Consider the following 20,570-nt stretch of genomic DNA (forward strand, 5'->3'; position numbering starts at 1 on the left):
TTTGCCTCATCATTTAATCTCAATAAGGATTCCATGAAATGGTAACAATTTCAATTTTTCTTCGTCTCTTATAATCTTTTGGATTGTGGAGCAATTTAGGAATCAAATCCCATCTAAAGGTCGTTGTTTGAGCCCCTTGGTTGTTTTCATTACGACCCCTAAACGACGTCATCCCGGTAGTCCTAACAACAGTTAAACGACGTCGTCACGAAGCGGCCAGAAGCCAAAAGTCTTATAAATTCCTGCAAACCCTAGCGTCTCGTCTCGGCTGCTTACCATTCACCAGTGAAGAGAGAGAGGGAGAGGGAGAGGGAGAGGAAGAGGAAGAGATGACGACGAGGTTCAAGAAGAACAGGAAGAAGAGAGGGCACGTGAGCGCCGGCCATGGCCGCATCGGTAAGCACCGGAAGCATCCCGGAGGTCGGGGAAACGCCGGTGGCATGCACCACCACCGCATTCTCTTCGACAAATACCATCCCGGTTACTTCGGAAAGGTGGGCATGAGGTACTTCCATAAGCTTCGCAACAAGTTCTACTGCCCTATCGTCAACATCGACAAGCTCTGGTCTCTGGTGCCCCAAGAAGTCAAGGACAAAGCTTCTCCAACTAACGCCCCTCTGGTCGATGTGACTCAATTCGGCTACTTCAAGGTCCTCGGGAAAGGGGTTTTGCCCTCTTCTCAGCCCATCGTCGTAAAGGCCAAGCTCGTGTCGAAGACCGCGGAGAAGAAGATCAAGGAGGCCGGCGGTGCCGTTGTTCTCACGGCCTAGACCCAAACTACCCTGTTTGTATTTTTTGACCTACTTAAATTTTGATAGAGTTGTTGAGACTGAAATGAATGTAGTGATTTCCGTTTATGCTTGATATTGAATGTTGCATTTGCTTGAACTTCATTATGATTATGTTCAGATCTATTGTTTTATCCTGATGGGCGTGCCATGGAATTGATTGGCGTTGTGGTGTTTTTAATAGCATTTGGATGGTTTTCTGATGATCTTGTGTAATCTGCAAAAATCTGAGAAAATTGGATAGGAACTTGGACTTGGAAATCAGAATGATGTGTGAAATGAAATGAAAAACTAGGATTTGGCAGCTTTTATGAAAGAATTCTGTTACTTGAAAGCATTCTCTACATTCCATCATTACTTTTTGTGTATCTAGGAGTTTAGATGTTGAGTTGCTTGAATTGCTTGACATTTTTTCTTGTTCACTTCCTCTGGATTGGTTTTTAACTGACTGTTTGGAACATAGAAAAATGTGATGAAAGCAAAAGAAAATACGAAGGGAATCAGTTTGCAATGCTTGATTATCAAAAAAGGTGAGAGAATAACCTTTATAACAAATGAATCAACACTTTATTTTACATGCATTAACTTTAAATTTTGTTATTTCTTCATGTTTTCATTCTCAATCACAAGATACAATCTCTTACTGTTGTAGATGATGAAACATAAAAAAGTGAATTTCTTCATATTTTCTTGTTCTTTTTCTAATGTCTTCCAAGTTGCCTTGGCCATAAGAGAGATTTATTTTTGATTGATATGATGTGTTTGCCGAACATTACAAGTAGCAACAGAGAAATGTAAGGGGGGGAGTGTGTGGGGGGTTTATATCTTGGGCATTGGATTGGTTAATCTCTGAGTAGACATAGATTAACTTGTAGTTCTTTTGTCAGTATATTTGATGGATTTCATGATAATATTCTTATGTTCGTGGGTCTGTGGATTTCTAAGCTTTGCAATGTGACCATTGTTGAATCCCTGTAGATTTATAAGAATTGTGCTATCTGTAGTAGTTCATGTTGCTGAATTACAAGAGGTTTGATTGGTGGTGATGATGATGATGAGACATTTTAGGCTGTGTTGGTTTGAGGAGTGTATTGCTTATGAGAGGAGACATCTCCCTGCGTGGTATTGATGTTAGTGTGAAATTGTTTCATTTTAAAAAGCTTCTCAGATCTCTGGAAATTATAAGCATTGTTTAATTATATATATATATATATATATATATATATATTTGTAGCTTCACAAATTTCTTTTTCTTTGTTTTGAGGTGGTTTCATAAATCTGTGTCATGACTTGTGACCATGTAAATATTATGAAAATGCTTTATAATTATATAGTGTAGTTTGACATCCAATGTAAATTACATAAGAATGCATTGAGTTTATTATGTGTTAAATATTTTGAATAATTTGGCTATAATGTTGAACAGCTAGTGTGCTAATATGGCATGGTTCATGTACACCATTGTGGACTAACAAAACTAGAAAATGTGAATTTAAAAAATTGGTCCAAATTATATTCCTACCATTGAATCAAGAATCAATTGTTTATAGAGAAAATATTCTGGAGGCCCTCTGGGTGCTGTTTTATTGCTCTACTTAGGGTAGTTAAGTTTTCAAGAATTTTGAAGAGAAGGTCATTTATCACCTTAGGTCCTTCGAATTGAAAAACAAGAGTGCTTTCTTGATTGCGGGAAAGTTTTAAAAAAAAATCATTTTTCTTACCTTACTAATTTAACCCCACTTCCATGTTAGAGACCGTGAGTTAAATATTCTGACCCCATCAAGTAAGAGTTACTTCACAAAATCAAATAAGTAGTACATACTTGTACTAATCCTATTAAATGAGAGTTACTTTCATAATACCAGAGTAGTGCCCACTTGTACTCTCCATGCAATTGTGCTTTGATGGATGACATATTAACATGGATTTGTTATAGGGGCAAAGAAAAAAAAAAGAGCAAGATATCCTAACCGTGCCAATCATTTTAATATATTTGTTGTCAATTTTAGCATGTCTCTTTAAATAATGGTGCATCATTTATGAGCTGTGATATTTATTGCATGCATGTGATAAGAAAGAGTAAGTGACGCTCATCAGGGTCTATGATGATCACAAGTCCATGTGACAACAAGAGAGTGTTGGACACATGAGTCCACACCTCCTCTCACTTGCTATCACATGAGCCAATCTTTAGCATTTTCCTTAAAATAACTTTGACAAAATGACAAATCCAAGATACGCCACTCAAACCAATGGAGGGAAGTCGCATCCGTCCTATTGCAAGCACCTACAATGTCATGATCACATTGATTTATCCTTTTTTCTTTGGTAGTTTAATGGACGGTCCATAAGAAAAGGTATAAGTATTGAAACTTCTCTGCCATTTGGATACTATTACAAGTTTGGCATCCTGTTGGAATGCCAATACTTACTTGATAAACCCATCATTTTTAAATGTCAAGGCATTTTTTTATCTAACTACTTATGATTAATTCATGTACATATGACTCAAGTAACACATTTTTATTATTATTAAAATTACAAAAAAAAAAAAGAGGCTCTAGAAACCTTTTGGTTTGATCTAAGTCACCTACTTAAATAAATTGAGCATTGAGCATAGTGGCTTGGTTCACCTATAGGAGTTCCAAGGTTTGAGCCTTAGTAGCCTCATCTGGTAGAAGGCATGAGGTTGGGGAGTGGTTTTGGGTTAGATTAGATTGTATTATCGGATTGAGCTCATCCCTATACAGATAAAGGAGAAGGGTAGTTAAAAGGTCACATTCTTAAACTTTGTTCATAATATTAATTTGCTTTATTTTAAAATTGGTCAATTACGATTTTAAACTTTTGGTCACTTACTAAATAAACCTTTCATTCACCAATATCGCACGAAACGTTAGTGTAGTAGTATATATTATGGTTCACACTTGATTATGAAATGGTATATCTAACCTCACGTTTTTCTCTTATAATCCATAAACAATTCTAAAAGAAGATGAAAATAAATATATATATTTTGGTCGGCAAACACTTGTGAAGCTGCATGCATGTTCATGTCATTAAAATGAAGGATCTAGTTTACTACAAATCATTGATTTAAAATCTCACGAAATAACTTCATAGACCTTATAGTAAATTTAAAAATAATTGTTATGGTGCGATTTATGAGTGGGCACGCATTGGATCTAAAAGTAATTGTTGATGGGTTTTAGTTATAATCTTAAATTAGACTTTAAATGGCTTGATGGCTTGTGCCACTCTCAAATAAATAGTCACACGTAAATATCGTATCAATGCATAAGTTTACATGTTATCGTTTTATTTAGTGGTGTAACAAAATTTACTGAAACCGGTGGGATTGACTAAATCGATTCGAATTGGATCGAAATAGGTTGATTTTTTTTATATCATTCACTTCCGCTAGGTTTAAAAAATTAGTTTACCGAACATTTCAGTTTAGTTTTGATTTTGTATTTTATGAAATTGAAAAAATTGAACCGAGAAGGTATATTTAATGACCAATTTTAAATTTTCTAAAGAATGTAACTGATATAAATTTTTTTTTTGTTTGAATATTATCTTAAAAAATCATTTCAACAATTGGTTTTTGAAAAGAAATATTCAATTATATTTCATATAAGAATTCTCTTGCGCAAAATTTCTATCTAAATTGATATAATTAACAAAGTCCGTTTTAATTTTTAGTGGCGTAATCAAGGCCTGGTACAAGACCAAGAAGATCAACATAATTTATATTGAACTGAATATGTTCGATTCGGACCGATTCCTTGGATTAGACTTGAGACCTTTATTTAATTCAATTCGATTCATAAATATTAGAACCAAACAATTTGATTTAAATGTAAAACTTTACAAACAATTAATCAAACCCGTTTTTACGTTAAGAGAATCCGAACCCGGTCTGCGGACTTGCATAGTGCAATCCGGGTAACCTCCCTCACTCTCCCCCCTGCGCCTGAAAATTTGGAAGAACAGCTGAGAAGTGGGAACCGAAAAGTGAAAAGCTCGTCGCCGTTCCCTGGGCAAAAGCCGCAAAGCCATTCAATCATGGCTGAGAGCGATACCGTCAGAGGCAAAAAACGTCGGCCAATCGTACGCATAGGGATCTTCCTCATTGCTCACAGCCTCCTCGTTAGGTGCTCGTTCTTTTTTCATCTCAAAATTTGTGACTTTTCGATTCGAATCTGACAATGATCGATGTTTCGTCCTTCTTGGTTTCAGTGCCGTTTGCTGTACTGCCGGGGTTCTGGCTCTCTTGCTGCTTCCTGTTCTTGCCAAGACCACTTACGTTTCTGAAAATGCGCTCATGCCAGGTCAGTGGGCTTTATATAGGTTCTGGGCAACCGAGATTTCTTGAATGTTTTCCAATATGGTAACAATGTAGCCTGCATATTTATGAATTAGCTGCGTCCTCTGTTTGATTGGCGAGAAAACTATGGACAAGAAAGGAAAATGGAAATTTAAACCGTGTGTCTTTGTTGTTTTGTGCTGACACTGATGAGCTGGGATAAAAAACTTTCTGGGTTCTAAAACATTTCAAACTCACGTTAACAAATGCAAACAATGTTGCATTTGGGAAATTTAATTTGAAATTGCATGAAATTGTTATTAAAATTTGTCCAAGATTCACCCAATTTTTAAGTTCACAATTGCAAATTGATGTTCTATGTTGCATCTGGGAACACTACTTTGCAGTTGTGAATTTGAATAAAAGTCTATGCAATTTTGGATTATAAGTTGTCTCAACTCGAAGGGGAGTTTAGGCGCAATGGTAAGGTTGTCGCTGTGTGACTTGGAGGTCATGGGTTCGAGGCGTGGAAATAATCTCTTGTAAAAATATAAGGTAAGACTGCGTATTATATGTTGTGTATGGTGGTTCATTTCTTGGAATAACTAAGTTACACAAGGAAGAAGAACATACTATAGGTTTCTGGGAGAAAACAGTCGACGGTTTTCTAGAGCCTTGCTGAAACCGTTGATAGTTTTGCTAAAAAATCTCAGACATCTCAGAAATTGTTCTTGGTATCTCAAATAGTCGACGGTTTTAGGCGATCTCAGAAAACCGTCGACGGTTTCGTTCTTGGACTGCGAGACAGAAATTCAAAATTTGAATTTAAACGTTAAGTTGGTTGGTTTTTTGGGGGAAACCTCTGAAGGAAAGTCTATTTATCCCTATCTGAGGGTATTGTGAGATATGAGAGAGATCATTGAGAAGTGTATTGTGTACTTTGACATTTCCTTAGTGAAATTTGTGTGCCATTGCTTCTGTGGATGTAGGCTTTGCCGAACCACATAAATCTTGTCGTTGTTTTTATTGTTTATCATTTTATGGTTGTGTTTCATTTGCTTCTTGTATTTTATTCCGTTGTGTATCCTATTTATCCGATCCATATTATAACAAATTGGTATCAGAGCAATTGTTGTCATAGCGTTAGGATCATCTTTTGTAAGATTTGACATTGTCAAATTTGATGGAACCGAAAAATTTGGTTTAGGGCAAAGGAGAGTCAAGCATAGACTTGTGCAACAAACAATGACTAAGGCTCTATTTGACGTTCAACCGGTTGGAATGGATGAGGCAACATGGAGAGAATTGGAAGCAAATGCCGTTTCTACAATACACTTGTGTTTGACCGATGAAGTTCTTTATCATGTGATGGAGGAGGATTCTCTAGCGGCTGTGTGGCGAAAGCTAGAAAGCCAGTATATGTCTAAATCCTTGTCGAACAAACTTTTTCTTGAGTAAAAGTTGTATTGGCTTCAGATGGTTGAGGGTTCAGATTTGAACCAATATATCAACATTTTCAATCAAATTGCGAGTGATTTGACACGTGTTGATGTAAAGTTTGAGGAGGAAGATAAAACATTGATGTTATTAAATTCCCTACGTACGTCTCAAACTTATGAGAATTTGGTTACAACTCTTACATGGGGCAAGGATAGCCTAAACTTGGAAGAGGTGACAAGTGCATTGCTTCGTTTTCATCAAAGAAAAATGATTAGCGATGAAGCATCACATGGTGAAAGACTTGTTGTGAAAAGTAATTAAGAACATGGGAGACGTAAGTCTCAAAGCAAATCTCAGTTGTAGTCTAGGAAGAAGAAGAAGGACGTGAAATGTTTTAAGTGCGGTAAAATTGGGCACATGAGACCGGAATGTCTGGAGTAGAAGAAAGGAAATTCTGAAAATCAGTAAGGTCCATCAGAATCTACAAATGTAGTGGAAGAAGATTCAGAGTGCAGTGATGGGGATATGCTATGTATTTCATTAGGAATGCCTCACAGATGATTCTTGTATCCTAGCTACCGGATGCTCTTATCACATGACAGCAAATAGAAGATGGTTTGACACCTACAGGTCAATCAATACTGGTTGCGTTTTGATGAGAAATAATATTTCATGCAAAATACTTGGTATTGGAAATGTCAAAATCAAAATGTATGATGGTGTTGTAAGAATCATATGTGATGTAAGGCATGTTGAGGGTCTAGGAAAGAATTTTATTTCATTGGGTATTTTAGACTGTAGTAGATTTTGTTACAAGTCTGAAAAAAGAGAAATGAAAGTGTGTGAATGCAACTCGATAGTGATCAAAGGAGAAAAGATAGCAGGAAATATCTATGTACTGCGGGGTGTTACGGTTGTAGGTGGAGCTGCAGCTGTTAAATCTGAATCAGATACCTTGTGGCATATGCAGTTGAAGCATATGGGTGACTACATGTATTCAAATGTTTGGGGACCGATGATGATAGCATCAAAGGATAGACATATGTTTTTCGTGAATGTATCACGGAAGGTCTTGGTTTATCTCATGTGGCACAAGCCTAATGTTGAGGTTTTGTGGTTGAGGTGTAATACCAGATCAGGAGAGAAATCCTCAATTCAGCCATTGGGACTGAGTTCGCTGGTTTTGTTAAAGGAGTTTTGTGAGTAAGGCAGATCATATGCAGGGCTTGCAGGGTACTTTTTGGTGAAGTCAGTGAGTATGGTGCGTTTCTCGTATGACTGATCGCCAAAGGTATCGCTACATGGAAAAGTTGCAAGTGAATTGTGGGCAGGTTTTGTGGTAGACTACTCGATTGTGAGTGGATATCCACTGGTCCACTATTCTAGTGATGGAGGATTTAGACTTGGTGTTATGTCCGGACAATATATCTTCTGGGTTATATGAAAGATGGGTGCAAGTTGGGTGATCTTATGGCAAACAAAGGGGTGATCGAGGACATGAATTTTTTTGTTAAAGTCATGGGGCAGCGTATTCAGGTATAGGAAGAGAAACTAATGCCAGAAAATTGCGGTAGTAGCAATTATGTTATTCAGGTAGAGTTAAGGACTCATGGTAGAAATGGGGGAAGTTCTATCTCGAGTCAATAGTATCACGATATGAATGGGCATGTGATGCAGGTGGAGCAACAGACTCAGGGCAACAATGACATTGGTCGTATTGTAGGGAGTTTCAACTCGGGAAATCAGTAGGATCACAGTGGGCCCATGTGCACTATCAGACCACCATTCAGGTATAAATTGGTGAGGCTCCTAGTTGGGAAGAGGGTGATAGTGATGTATGAAGTGATGTATCTGTTGTATGTGAATGACATGTTATTGGCTGGAAATGCTTTAACTGAGGCTAATCAGTTGGGAACTTTGTTGAAAGGTTTTGACATGAATGTGTTGGGTACGGCCAAGATGGGTCTTGGTTTGCTGATTTGAATGGACAGAGCTACAGGGAGATTGGTGTTATCTCAGGATAGCTTTGTGGACGAAACCGGAGGGAGACTTCGTTTGCCGTCTTAGGAGGGTTCTGTGGAGAATCAATATGGAATGTCTACCGCTCGGTACTTAAGGACGGACTGTGATGTCTAGGATATGTCAAAGGTCCTCCATGATTGTGTAATGAAGTGTTTCAGCAGGCAACATAGTGGACCGTCAGTTATTAGTTTTGTTGAGGACTATGCAGGGGGGCTTTGGTGATATAAGACTTGCAGCAGCTTTTGTGTTTCCTATTGTGGGAAGATCTTATTGGAAGCTTTGGGCGAAGTCTTCGGGTGTTACATCTACAACTGTGTCGGGGTTGATGGTAGGAGCTAAAGCTTCCATCGGCAAGTTCAAGTGGCATTGCTTGAACTTGGTGCATGTCTCCAAATGCTAGAAGGTAGACAAACCCAACTTAACGGTCTAAGGTCGAGGTGGAGTATCGAGGTATGTTTCTCTTATTTCTCCTAAGGGGCAGAAATTCGTCAAGGTGGAGATTGCTGTGCATGGTGGCTCATTTCTCGGAATGACTAAGTTACATAAGGAAGAAGAACATACTATAGGTTTTTGAGAGAAAACTGTCGACGGTTTTCTAGAGCCTTGCTGAAATCGTCGACGGTTTTACTGAAAAATCTCAAACATCTCAGAAATTGCTCTCGGTATCTCAAACCATCGACAGTTTCAAGCAATCTCAAAAAACCGTTGACGGTTTCGTTCCTGGACTGCGAGACAGAAATTTAAATTTTGAATTTAAACGTTAAGTTGGTATTTTGGGGGAAACCTCCGAAGAAAAGTCTATTTATCCTTGTTTGAGGGTATTATGAGATATGTGAGAGATCATTGAGAAGTGTATTGTGTACTTTGACATTTCTTTAGTGAAATTCATGTACCATTGCTTCCGTGGATGTAGGTTTTGCCGAACCACGTAAATCTTGTTGTTGTTCTTGTTGTTTATCATTTTAGGTGTGTTTCATTTGCTTGTTGTATTTTAATCTGCTGTACATCCTATTTATCCGATCCATGTGACAACATTATAAAACCATTGTGGTCTGCCCCTTCCTCGGACTCGCATACGCGGGAGCTATGTGCATTGGGCTGCCCTTTTTATTTTTTAAGTTGTCTCAGCTCACGCAATTTCAAATTCATAATACAAAATTTGTTTCTCAAATGCCACATAAATGTGCTAGGCCACTTTTGTGTGGAGGGTTTTGTCTTCTTTTGCTTTATCACATGCTATAAAATCATCTTGTATTTCTCTTCTATGATGTTCACCTTTTTATGATGTTCTTAGAATCTTAGTATATTATGGTTTACTTCCATGGTTCTTGGGCGTGCATTTGACCAAATGAGTCTACTGTTTTGATATGGTTGAACTGTCACTTCCCAGGTTCTGTGAATACTATGCTTTCTACTGATGACATTATGGGGGCAAATAGACTGATGAAGGAATTAACAAGTTCTAACTTGAGATCTGCAAATTCAAGCCTGTATGTGGTTTCTGGACACTGGTTAGATGTTTTCTTATCTTGAATAGTCAGCTGTTTCATTTTTGGGCCAAGTGCAGGTGTTGATCATCTTACTTTTTTTTACATTTATGTGAATTTGCCAATTTGGCATGTCTATACATCATGGTTCTGGATTCGCAAAAGTAGTATGACGTTTATGCTAAGTCGGTTAATTTTGATACTTAAGTTAGCCTGTTAAATTATTTTAATTCCATTTAGGCTTCATGAGCAAGCCTGTTGAATTTGCGCACATGCAGGAACATTGGAGTGTTCATAGTATGATTAAATTAAATATATTGCAGGTGTAGTAATTTTATTGCACCTAATAAATAACTTTTAGCTTTCCTTATAATCTATTCACCTTGGTCAATTTCATGGATGAAATTCGAGAACTACTAGGATTTCTGCAAAAATGATCTTTTTGAGTTAAAACTTTATGATAGAGCAGCTCTCCAAGTTCTTGTTTTGCTTCCCACTTGAGTTGTGCATCTCTTCCTCTTATTTTCTTTTTTCATCTTTGTTTTTCGTTTCTTCCTGTTTCTCTCATGCCTTCATGGTATAAGTGAGGTTTCCAACAACATAAATGGGAAAAAGGAAACAAAAACCCAGTGCTACATTTCTTTCTTTGTTTTTTTCCCTGAATTTTATGTATGTCATTTTCTTATTCTGATGCAGAGAAATTTCAAGATTGATAGCACAGCATATGGAAAATTTGGGTGCTGAAGTTAGTTATCACAAGTTTTACCCTCAATTACATCAGTTTCATCCACTGCATTTCTTTTCTGGCCCTGATTCTGGGATCATCCAAGAAAATTGTAGTTGTTCATCTCGTGGTGTCAGTGCAGTTGGGATAATGAGAGCTCCCCGTGGTGATGGGAAGGAAGCTATAGTCCTGGTGACACCTTATAATTCTTCAAAGATTAATCCAGGTGAAGCTTTATCACTGGGAATTGCATATTCCGTATTCTCGCTACTTGCCCGAGTTACTTGGCTGGCCAAAGATATTATATGGCTTGCTGCAGATTCACAGTTTGGAGAGCATGCCCCTGTTGCTGCTTGGCTAAGAGATTATCATGGACCTCTATTTAGTGGTTTGAGGAAAATAAATGTTGAATTATGTGATGAAAGCAATGCTTTATATGAGCTGCAAGAGAAACAAATTACAAACGTTTTTAGACGTGCTGGTACTATGGCTGCTGCCCTTGTCATTAAGGTTGCGAATAGAGATGGACAAGGTCAGGACACCCTTAGAATATATGCTGAGGCATCTAATGGACAGATGCCAAACCTAGATCTCATCAATGTCGTGAACTATTTAGCCGTGCATAGGCAAGGTTTACGTGTTAAAGTGGAGAAATTATGGTCCTTGATCGACTCGAAATGGGTTGAGATTGTTGGTGAAGTATTTGAATTTCTAGGAAAAGTGGTTAGAAGATTAAATCCCCAATGGGAGTTTGGCATCCCTGTTGCAGATTATGTTGAAGGCTCTGCTACACTGGCAAGTTCGTTGTATTTCCAGGTAGGGTCATTCTCTTGCTTCTCACCCCCCACACCACATGGCGGGTTGGGGAGGGTTTTAGTGGTAATTGAGCTTGTGTAGCTTATTTTCTTTATCACTTATTGCACACATATATTGATTTATTTTCCTACTGTTAGGCATTGGGTATTCCCACTGGTCCCCATGGTGCATTTCGTGATTACCAAGTTGATGCAATCACTTTGGAAGTTTCACCAAAAGCTGCTCTGATTAACAAAGCCAGGCGAAATGAGTTTCTTCTGCGAGGTGGCGGGTCAGTACTCATTTATATCTCTTTTGTTTCCATTTGTGAAACAAAATATGCTGCCTACTGCTATATTTGTCAACTACAACTCCATGCAGGGGTGGGATGGGGGGGCGGACAGGATAAATGCCTGTAGAAGCATGGGTCCTTGGTTTGAATACAAATGACTCTTTGGAGTCACTAATGGTTTTTGTGTTGTCCTACTTTATTTGGCGCTGTAAGTGAGGTTACTAAGGTGCCGGGAGTATCAACTACTCGATTAGTTTATCTCACGATAATTTTTCTCATTTTTTTCAAACATTGTTAAATGCATTTAGTTTCACAAAAAAAAAATAAAAAAATCCTATTAGCCTGGGGGGTTCTTTTGGAAATAAAAAATTTCAAAAGTTTAGCTGAATTCGGCAGAACCTTCACTATTTATGATGACTAAAGTGGATACATAGATTGTTATGGATAGAAGTGGACTACATAATAATTTATGTTTGCCCGTAAATCGTACTAGGAAAAAAAATTAGATGTTTAAAATGCAATCTGTTGTACTTTCTTTAAGCTGTGCGCTGTGTCCCTAAGAAGTGGATTCTTTTTTCTGATCTTTTTGTCTTTCATTCAAGAACAAAGAAAAAAATCTTTATGATTTGTCCTCGGAATATCTTTTCCATGCTCTTAAATGATCAAATAGAGTGGCATTAATGGGAGTCTTGCAATAAAAATGAATTCCTTTCATTCTCAAACCTTTTGATTTTCTTAGTATTTCAATATTCTAGCTCTTTTAACAGAGAATTGAGATATAATTCAGTACAAGGAATTTTTATTAACTGTAATCTTTCACATTGCTGTGAATCAAGAATCTCTATGTGGTGATATAGTGTTATTTTTACGTCTATTCAAGGACTCATTATTCTTACAACATTGTGGTTTAAGGTTTTCATGTTTGCCTTTTTTGATGTAGGTTGATCGAAAGAGTCATTCGGTCAGTAAATAACCTCCTCGAGAAGTTTCATCAGTCTTTTTTCTTATACCTTTTAACATCTCCTAGTAAATTTGTGTCGGTAGGAGTTTACATGATTGCTTTTGCACTTCTTATCGCACCCCTTCCGATGGTTGCAGCTTCTCTTTATGCTGCTTCTAAAAAAGATGACACCGCTCCTCACACAGCCTCTGCTGATGGTGACCTTGGCATTGCTGTTAAGTCATGGAAATGGCTTTTTGCTGCAAAACAAGTGTTAATTGTGCACTTATGGGGTACCATTGTTTCATTCTTTCCGTTTTTCATCTGTCAAATTCCCAATTGCACCCCCACAACTAGCATCATAACATGGGTTTTGCTTTCGATGTTCAGCCTCCTCATCTTGTACTTTATTTTTGGCTCCCCATTTTCACAAAACAGTGTGTTCGAGTCTCAAAATAAAGAATGGACTTTACTGAAATCTGTGACAATATCTGTTGCCTTCATTGGTTTGTGTCTCATGTCAATCATCAACTTCGCCACAGCAGAACTTGGGGCTATGCTGCTGGTGCCAATGTGCTTGATTGCTCACCCCTTAAAGCTTGAAATTGAATCTGGGAACTTGAGATCTTTTATCCGGGCTGCTAGTAATCTAATATTGGGAGTCATCGGATTTCCACCAGCAGCGTTTTTTGTTTTAAAAGGCATAATTGAAGGTTTCAGCAATGTGAATGTTGGTGATTTCTGGACTCGGGTTGAATCCCTTTGGGCATGGAATAGTGCCACTTACCTTTATATGGGCATGATTCATCTGCCTTGCTGGGCTTTATGCATTCATATTTTATTCCATCCGCACTGACAACCATCCGTAATTTTATCCTGCAAATTATTACACCATAGACTAGCAGAACAGGATATGAAGGTAATATCATTTCCCTCAATGAGTTCTTATCTGAATTTCTCAATGGTAATTTGACAATGGACTAGACCCTCTTAATTGTCAGAACTTACAAACATATGAGGGTCGGCTTGGCTTGCAAGATTGTGGAACTCTGCAAAATTTTTTTTGGACTGGCTCTCCAAATGAATATTATTTGAATAAAAGCAAGAGAACTGGTCAGATGGTTAGAATTGTGCAGTGACCGTCATTGAGTGAAATTTGCTCCATCTTTTGGTTTGGCAGGTTCCTTTCATGGCAACCTCTCCATTAATATCTAGCGAACACACACCAGGTAACTTCATGACCTGAAATTGGTTCATAACTTGAAGGAAAAGAGAATCAGGAATCAGAAAACCCATTTTCAGTACTACCATTATGGAGTATCTTGGAAGAGTGAAGGCATGAAAGCAAAAGAAAGCAATTTTTTTCCCATATAGTATGAGTGGTGAAGAGTTGCTTTCTTTGGATTAAAGGGTATGATCAAAACAGCCCTTTTGCTTATTGTTGCTGCCAGAAAAGGTGCTTGCTTTGTGTTTGTGTTGTTTTTCACAGTGAATTGGGGAAAGAGGAGGATTGATGAAGACCCGGTGTCTCGCTGGATTGTTCTCCAGACAGAATATATTGTTTTCCTGAACTTTTTTTTTTTTTTTTTTTTCGAGACAGATCACAGATCTGAAGGCCATATTCCACACCCACCTCAAAAGAAAGGTATTTTGCAAGAATAGCAGAGAGAAGATTGTCATGGAGTCGTGAAAGCTAATGAACTTCATTTCTTTTTTATTGAATGATCAAGGCATCTACCTTTTCTTTTTAAGATTGTTGTGTTATTTCTGCTCATGCACTGTTTATGGATCCATCACTGTGGTGCTTTGGGTGGCAATTTATTATGATTTGATAATTGGGTGGCCAACATTTTTCATGCTTCTGGATTGAAAATCAGTTTTATGTGCATTTTAACCTTCAATTAATGGTATGATGTAGTTTAAAATAAATTAAAAAAAGGAAAAAAGAACTTTAAAAATAGAGTTCAATTTGTTTAGTGTCCCCCCCCTCCTCTCCTTCAAATGTTGAAATTTCATTAGAGCCCCGTTTTGGAAGGTTGAATGGATTTGGGTTTGAATTTATGTGAATTTGGATGAAACATAATATAAAGTTATATTAATTTGTTTTTTAAATTTAAATAAAATCAAATCTAATTAGTCTATACTCTCAAATATAATAATTTCTTTGAATATATACTTGAGGTTTAAATTTGTACGTATTTGGAGAGAATGTTAAATTGCCTATGCATAATAACAGTAGTAATAATAATAATTAGGACTATAATCAAGCAAAATCAAGTTGAATTTTAACATTTTAGCAGACATCTAATAATTGAGTTATTTAATCAAGTATGAACTAAGCTTTTCAATTAAACCAATCCAGTTTAAATTCGTTCATATTTGGTCCATTCATGTTAAATGGGTTTAAATGAGTTAAATTTAATCTTGCTCAAAATTGCATTGCTAAAATAATTTAAAATTAAACAAAAAATTACTCCATTTATTATTATCATCATTTTTTTCTCTTTATGATGCCTTTGAGGTATATACACTATCCCCTAAAGGGCATAAAGGCTTCACAAATATTATGTATAATTAGGTACAATGATTCGTAATTAGCTCGAACCATGTGACATTGAGTGTTCATATAATAGAAAAAAGATCGAGGAAAATAAGGTAAAATATCTCACAACTTGCACCTATAGGGCTAAAACCCATGTCTCCACAAAAGAGTATAAGAAGGTGAATCCTTTGGCCTAAATGCCAATTCAAATTTACCTATTAATATACAAATTATTGATTTTAATTAAAAAAACAGGCGTAAATTTTACTTTGTATTTGGCAGACAAAAAATAATTTAACTCAAGTTTGACTTGTTTAGTTTTTGAGTTTCAAATTTGAGCTCAAATTTGATTATCTACTCTAATAAACAAGTCCAGTGTTGGGGATGTGGCTCATATTTGAATGGAATGCATGCACCGAAAAAATTTCGTGAAGCGAGGAATAAGAGCAAGAGAAAAGTCTGCAGGATGAGGGATAATCGTCGACGGTTTCAGGCAGTGTGCAGAGGTATACTTCTTGGCTTCAAATCGTCGACGATTTGGCCTAAACCATCGACGGTTTTTATCAGTGCACGTCACGAAATTCAAATCGGGAGACCAGTAGATTGGCTAGATTGGAGGATTTTCCTCCGGGGATTGCTATAGAGATGGTTTAGATAAGATCTAAGGTTCTTGTATGCTTAGGGTTCCTATATAATCAAAGTTTGTAACCCTAATTGTAAGCTTGACATTCATTTATAGTGAAACAATCATAGTTGTTGTGCTTGTGGACGTAGGCAAATTGCTGAACCACATAAATCTTGTGTCTTTGTTTGTTGTTTTCATTTTTCTCATTGATGAGTGATTGCTTCATTAGTATAGTTCATCATTAAGTGATTGCACTGCTTGTTTGTTGATTAATTCGTGAGTTTGTGAAAGCTTTCGCTGCGCATCCGCGAATAACAATTGGTATCAGAGCTGTTGGTTCTCAATGACTAGGGTCTCTTCGAGGAAGTTCGATGTTAACAAGTTTGATGGAATCAGGAATTTCGAACTTTGGCAGAGGCAGGTGAAGGACTTGCTAGTGCAGCAAGGTATGGTGAAGGCTCTATACGGAAAGAAGTTGGACGATAAGAACGACGCAAGTTGGAAGGAGCTGGAAGCAAAAACTTTGTCCACTATCCAACATTGTCTGACCAATGACGTGATGTATCACGTCATGGATGAGGAATCACCGGCAGGGGTTTGGCTGAAACTTGAAAGCCAGTACATGTACAAGTTGCTTATGAACAAGTTGTATCTTAAGAAAAAGCTTTATTGACTTAAGATGGCTGAGGGTTCGGACCTGACTTAGCACATTAACATATTCAATTAGATTATTAGTGATTTGAAGCGAGTTGATGTGAAGTTCGAAGAAGAAGATAAAGCATCGATGCTGCTGATTTCCCTACCGACATCTCCTATATATGAGAACCTGGTTACGACGCTAACTTGGGGGAAAGAAAGCTTGGAGTTGGAGGACATCACGAGTGCATTGTTGGGATTCCATAAGAAGAAGAAGGCTAGTGATGCGGGTTCACATGGTGAAGGGCTCGTAGTGAAGGAGAATTAGGATCGTGAGAGGAGCAACTTTCAGTGTGGATTGAGCAACCATAGGGCTCGATCCAAATCCAAGAAGAGAAAGATAGTGCGGTATTTTAAGTGCGGGAAAAAGGGGCAAATAAAACCCAAGTGTTTGGAAAGGAAGAAGGGGGTTTCTGAAAGCAAATAAGGTTCGTCAAAAACAAAAAATGTAGTAGAAGAAAGAGACTTTGGGAGCGGTGGCGGTGATATGCTTTCGGTTTCATTTGGGTCAGATGAGTTCGCAGATTCTTAGATCTTGAACTTGGCGTGTTCTTGTCATATGACACCCAACAAGGACTGGTTCACTTCGTACAGGTTGGTGAGTTCTAGTTCTCATATGATGGGGAATGATACTGCGTGCAAAGTGATCGAGATGGGAAATGTCAGAATCAAGATGTACAATGGTGTGGTGAGCAACCATAGGACTCAATCCAAATCTAGGAAGAGAAAGATAGTGTGGTGTTTTAAGTGCGGGAAAAGGGGCACATAAAATCCAAGTATTTGGAAAGGAAGAAGGGGGTTTCTGAAAGCAAAGAAGGTTCGTCAAAAACGAAAAATGTAGTAGAAGAAGGAGACTTTGGGAGTAGTGGCGGTGATATGCTCTCGGTTTCATTTGGGTCGAATGAGTTCGCAAATTCTTGGATCATGAACTCAACGTGTTCTTGTCGTATGACGCCTAACAAGGACTGGTTCACTACGTACAAATTGGTGAGTTCTAGTTCTCATATGATGGGGAACGATGCTGCGTGCAAAGTGATTGTGATGGGAAATGTCAGAATCAAGATGTATAATGGTGTGGGGAGGGTGATGTGTGATGTAAGGCACCTTCGGAGTTGAAAGAATCTGGTTTCATTAGGCACCTTGGATTGTAACGGGTTTAGTTACAAATCTGAAGGTGGGGTATTGAAGGTGAACAAGGGTGTTTTGACCGTGATGAAGGGGAAAGGAATGTTGGGGAATATATACACACTACTAGGTGCAATAGTTGTAGGTGGAGCTGGAGCCATAGAGTCTAAGTCTGACAGCATAGTTTTGTGGCATATGCATTTAGGGCATATGGGTGAGTGTGGAATGAAGGAACTTCACAAGAGAAATATTCTGAAGGGGGTCAAATCATGAAAGCTAGAGTTCTACAAGTATTGTGTACTTGGGAAGTAGAATAGGGTTCAATTTATAATGGCCACACACAAGATGGAGGGAATGCTGGACTGCATTCATTCGAATGTTTGGGGAGGTGAGAGTGGCATCACGAGGGGGACATGTGTATTTCGTGAGTTTCATCGATAATTACTCATAGAAGGTCTGAGTTTACTTCATGCGACACAAGTTAGAGATGTTTTCCAAATTTAAACTCTAGAAAGCGGAGGTGGAAAACCAGATCGGGAGAAGATTAAATTCCTCACGACGAACAATGGAACTGAGTACACAAACTCGAGTTTCAGAGAGTTTTGCGAGCAGTATGGCATAACAAGGCACTTTGCAGTACGCCGGACATCGCAACAAAATGGTGTGGCGGAAAGGATGAACCAAACCCTAGCTGAGAGGGCTTGGTATCTTAGGTTGCATGTTGGGCTCGCTATGAATTTCTGGGCCAAGGCTATTAGTATACTTGTTTCTTAATAAACAGATCACCAAGGGCATCATAGGATAGGAAAGTGATGTAATTGGTGTAATCCCAAAAGGGGGGGGGGGGTGAATTGAGTATTTAAAAATTCTTCATAGGTTAGGTTCATATCATAATCAATGTTGCACAACCTAGGGTCTTTCTAAGAAGATAACGATATCGCAGATATTTAAAGCATGTATGTAAAGCAATCAAGACAATAAAAACTGGACATACATGTGCAGAAATGTAAAGTGCGAAAAATAAAGAGCCAATACAAAATTTGTTATCGGGGTTCGTCCAATCCTGCCTGTGTCCCCGCCTCAAGTTAACAAGCAAGAGGATTCCACTAAGGCTCGCTTAATGGGTGAAGCAGCACCGAATACAACATTATTTCCTTATTGGGTAAGGGAATACCCCAAGTCATATTATAGGGCTGACTCCAACCTTTACAACTACACCTTATAGGATGGTGCTCCTAGTTCTCCTAACCGGGTCTGAACCAATTTGGGACTTTCTCAACCGAGTTTAAGTTTATCCAGTACACATTATAGGCTAGTGCAATCCTTTCCTGACCACACGTTGGGAATACAACAAAGATAACAATATTTTTGTAGAACTATGAATGCTTCTCCAAAAAGCAGATATGTACACAAAAAAGCTCAAAATGCACTCATGTATGATATGAGATAATTTCAAGTGAGAGTTTATATTTTTCTCAATCTAATCTTTGAATAAAGTATATATGATGAGTGCTCAAAGATTTAAACTCAAACAATATTTTTCTCCAAAAATGTTTTTCAAGTAAAGTGTAGGAGAACCTAGGGTTTTACTTTCAAATAATTTTGCACAAAACAAAATACAAGCATTTGAAATTCTATGCGCAAAAAGGTTTCTAAGCAAGAATGTATTTCTCTAACAAAATATTTACCAATAAAATATGTGGAGAAATCTCAAAGCTTACTCTCTAAAATATTTTCGAAGTGGAAAGAAAATGAGAGTATCTATGCTTTGAATGTAAACTAAAATGCCCAAATAAATAACTCCTTAAACAATCCTCAAGAGCAAAGAACTTGCTAATGAAGATAGTAAGGGAGACAATAAGAAAACTCTCTTAAAAAAATGATTTTGAAATGAATAGGAGTAAAAGAGTGTGAAAAATAAAGTTTTCAACTAATCATCTTACTAATTATGTTTATGAAGGGGCTATTTATAGAGTTTGAGAAAAATATGACCGTTGGGGACTCGCTTGTCATTTTGAAAAAAGATTAAGTAAAAAATTAATGACGATTAGCACTTAAAAAATTCGGCAACCTGAGAGGTTCGATCGACTATCCTAAGCCAAACATTTGAATTTTGAATTGAGTTTGGTTGATTGAGGAGGGTGACGGTCGGCCACCCAAAGGCGGTTCTAAGCCCTTTGTAGGTTTAATTGATTGGACTCAAGGCCAGTCTACTGAACCAACGTAACCAGCCGACTAAGGCTTATTTGAACTATAAGGCCGGTCGGCCGAGGTACAACAAGAAGGCCAAAATACAAAGTTGGTCGACCGAGGGTTTGGTTCGTTTAGGGGTTGGTTGCTCGAGCTTGACCTAAATTACAATTTTGCCCTCAGGGCGATTTTAGTCGACCAAGATAATTTAAACATGAAGGTTCGGTCGACCTAGGCATTTTTTGTAAAAATAATTTTTGCCCCAATTTTGACCCTAAGTTTTTTTTTTTCCAAAAATCCTTGTTTGATTTTAGCTTTTACTAAAAATGATTTTTGATTAAAGTTAAGGTGCCCTAAGGTCTGTCTGTAGTCATCTTGAACAGTAAATCACATCATGCATGCAATGCATTATTACAAACCAATCTAAACAAAATGCAATTACAAATGAAATATATATGTCTTCTTTTTTCTTCACTCTTCTAACTTCCATGGAATATGCTAGATAAGAATGATCTTTAAGGTCATCAGGCTTTCATTTCTAGTCCCCTTATGTGTGTGTTGAATTCTGAACTTGTTCACATACTGAATACACACA

At 37.6% G+C, this 20,570-nt stretch overlaps 2 protein-coding genes across 5 annotated transcripts; both read left to right on the forward strand.

Annotated features, from left to right (window-relative positions):
* Nucleotides 1–227: 227 nt before the first annotated feature.
* On the forward strand, nt 228–991 carry LOC131143452 (large ribosomal subunit protein uL15x-like). The gene has a single exon (XM_058091752.1). It carries the CDS (start codon nt 330–332, stop codon nt 768–770), a length of 441 nt encoding a protein of 146 aa, XP_057947735.1. The 5' UTR covers nt 228–329; the 3' UTR covers nt 771–991.
* A 3,718-nt stretch (nt 992–4,709) lies between these two features.
* Nucleotides 4,710–14,632, forward strand: LOC131143453 (uncharacterized). 4 transcript variants are annotated; one of them, XR_009133496.1, is made up of 8 exons: nt 4,710–4,945; nt 5,031–5,122; nt 9,950–10,049; nt 10,743–11,586; nt 11,724–11,857; nt 12,798–13,716; nt 13,978–14,026; nt 14,398–14,632. XR_009133496.1 is itself a non-coding variant. In XM_058091754.1 (6 exons), exons 1-6 carry the CDS (start codon nt 4,857–4,859, stop codon nt 13,651–13,653), a joined length of 2,115 nt encoding a protein of 704 aa, XP_057947737.1. In that variant the 5' UTR covers nt 4,710–4,856; the 3' UTR covers nt 13,654–14,632. The 4 variants fall into 4 exon arrangements, 1 of the variants encoding a protein (XP_057947737.1); XR_009133495.1 differs by having other exon boundaries at nt 12,798–14,026; XR_009133494.1 differs by having other exon boundaries at nt 13,978–14,632.
* The last annotated feature ends 5,938 nt before the right edge of the window (nt 14,633–20,570 follow it).

The sequence above is a fragment of the Malania oleifera genome, chromosome 11, assembly GCF_029873635.1.
Source record: "Malania oleifera isolate guangnan ecotype guangnan chromosome 11, ASM2987363v1, whole genome shotgun sequence".
NCBI classification, from domain to species: Eukaryota; Viridiplantae; Streptophyta; class Magnoliopsida; order Santalales; family Ximeniaceae; genus Malania; species Malania oleifera.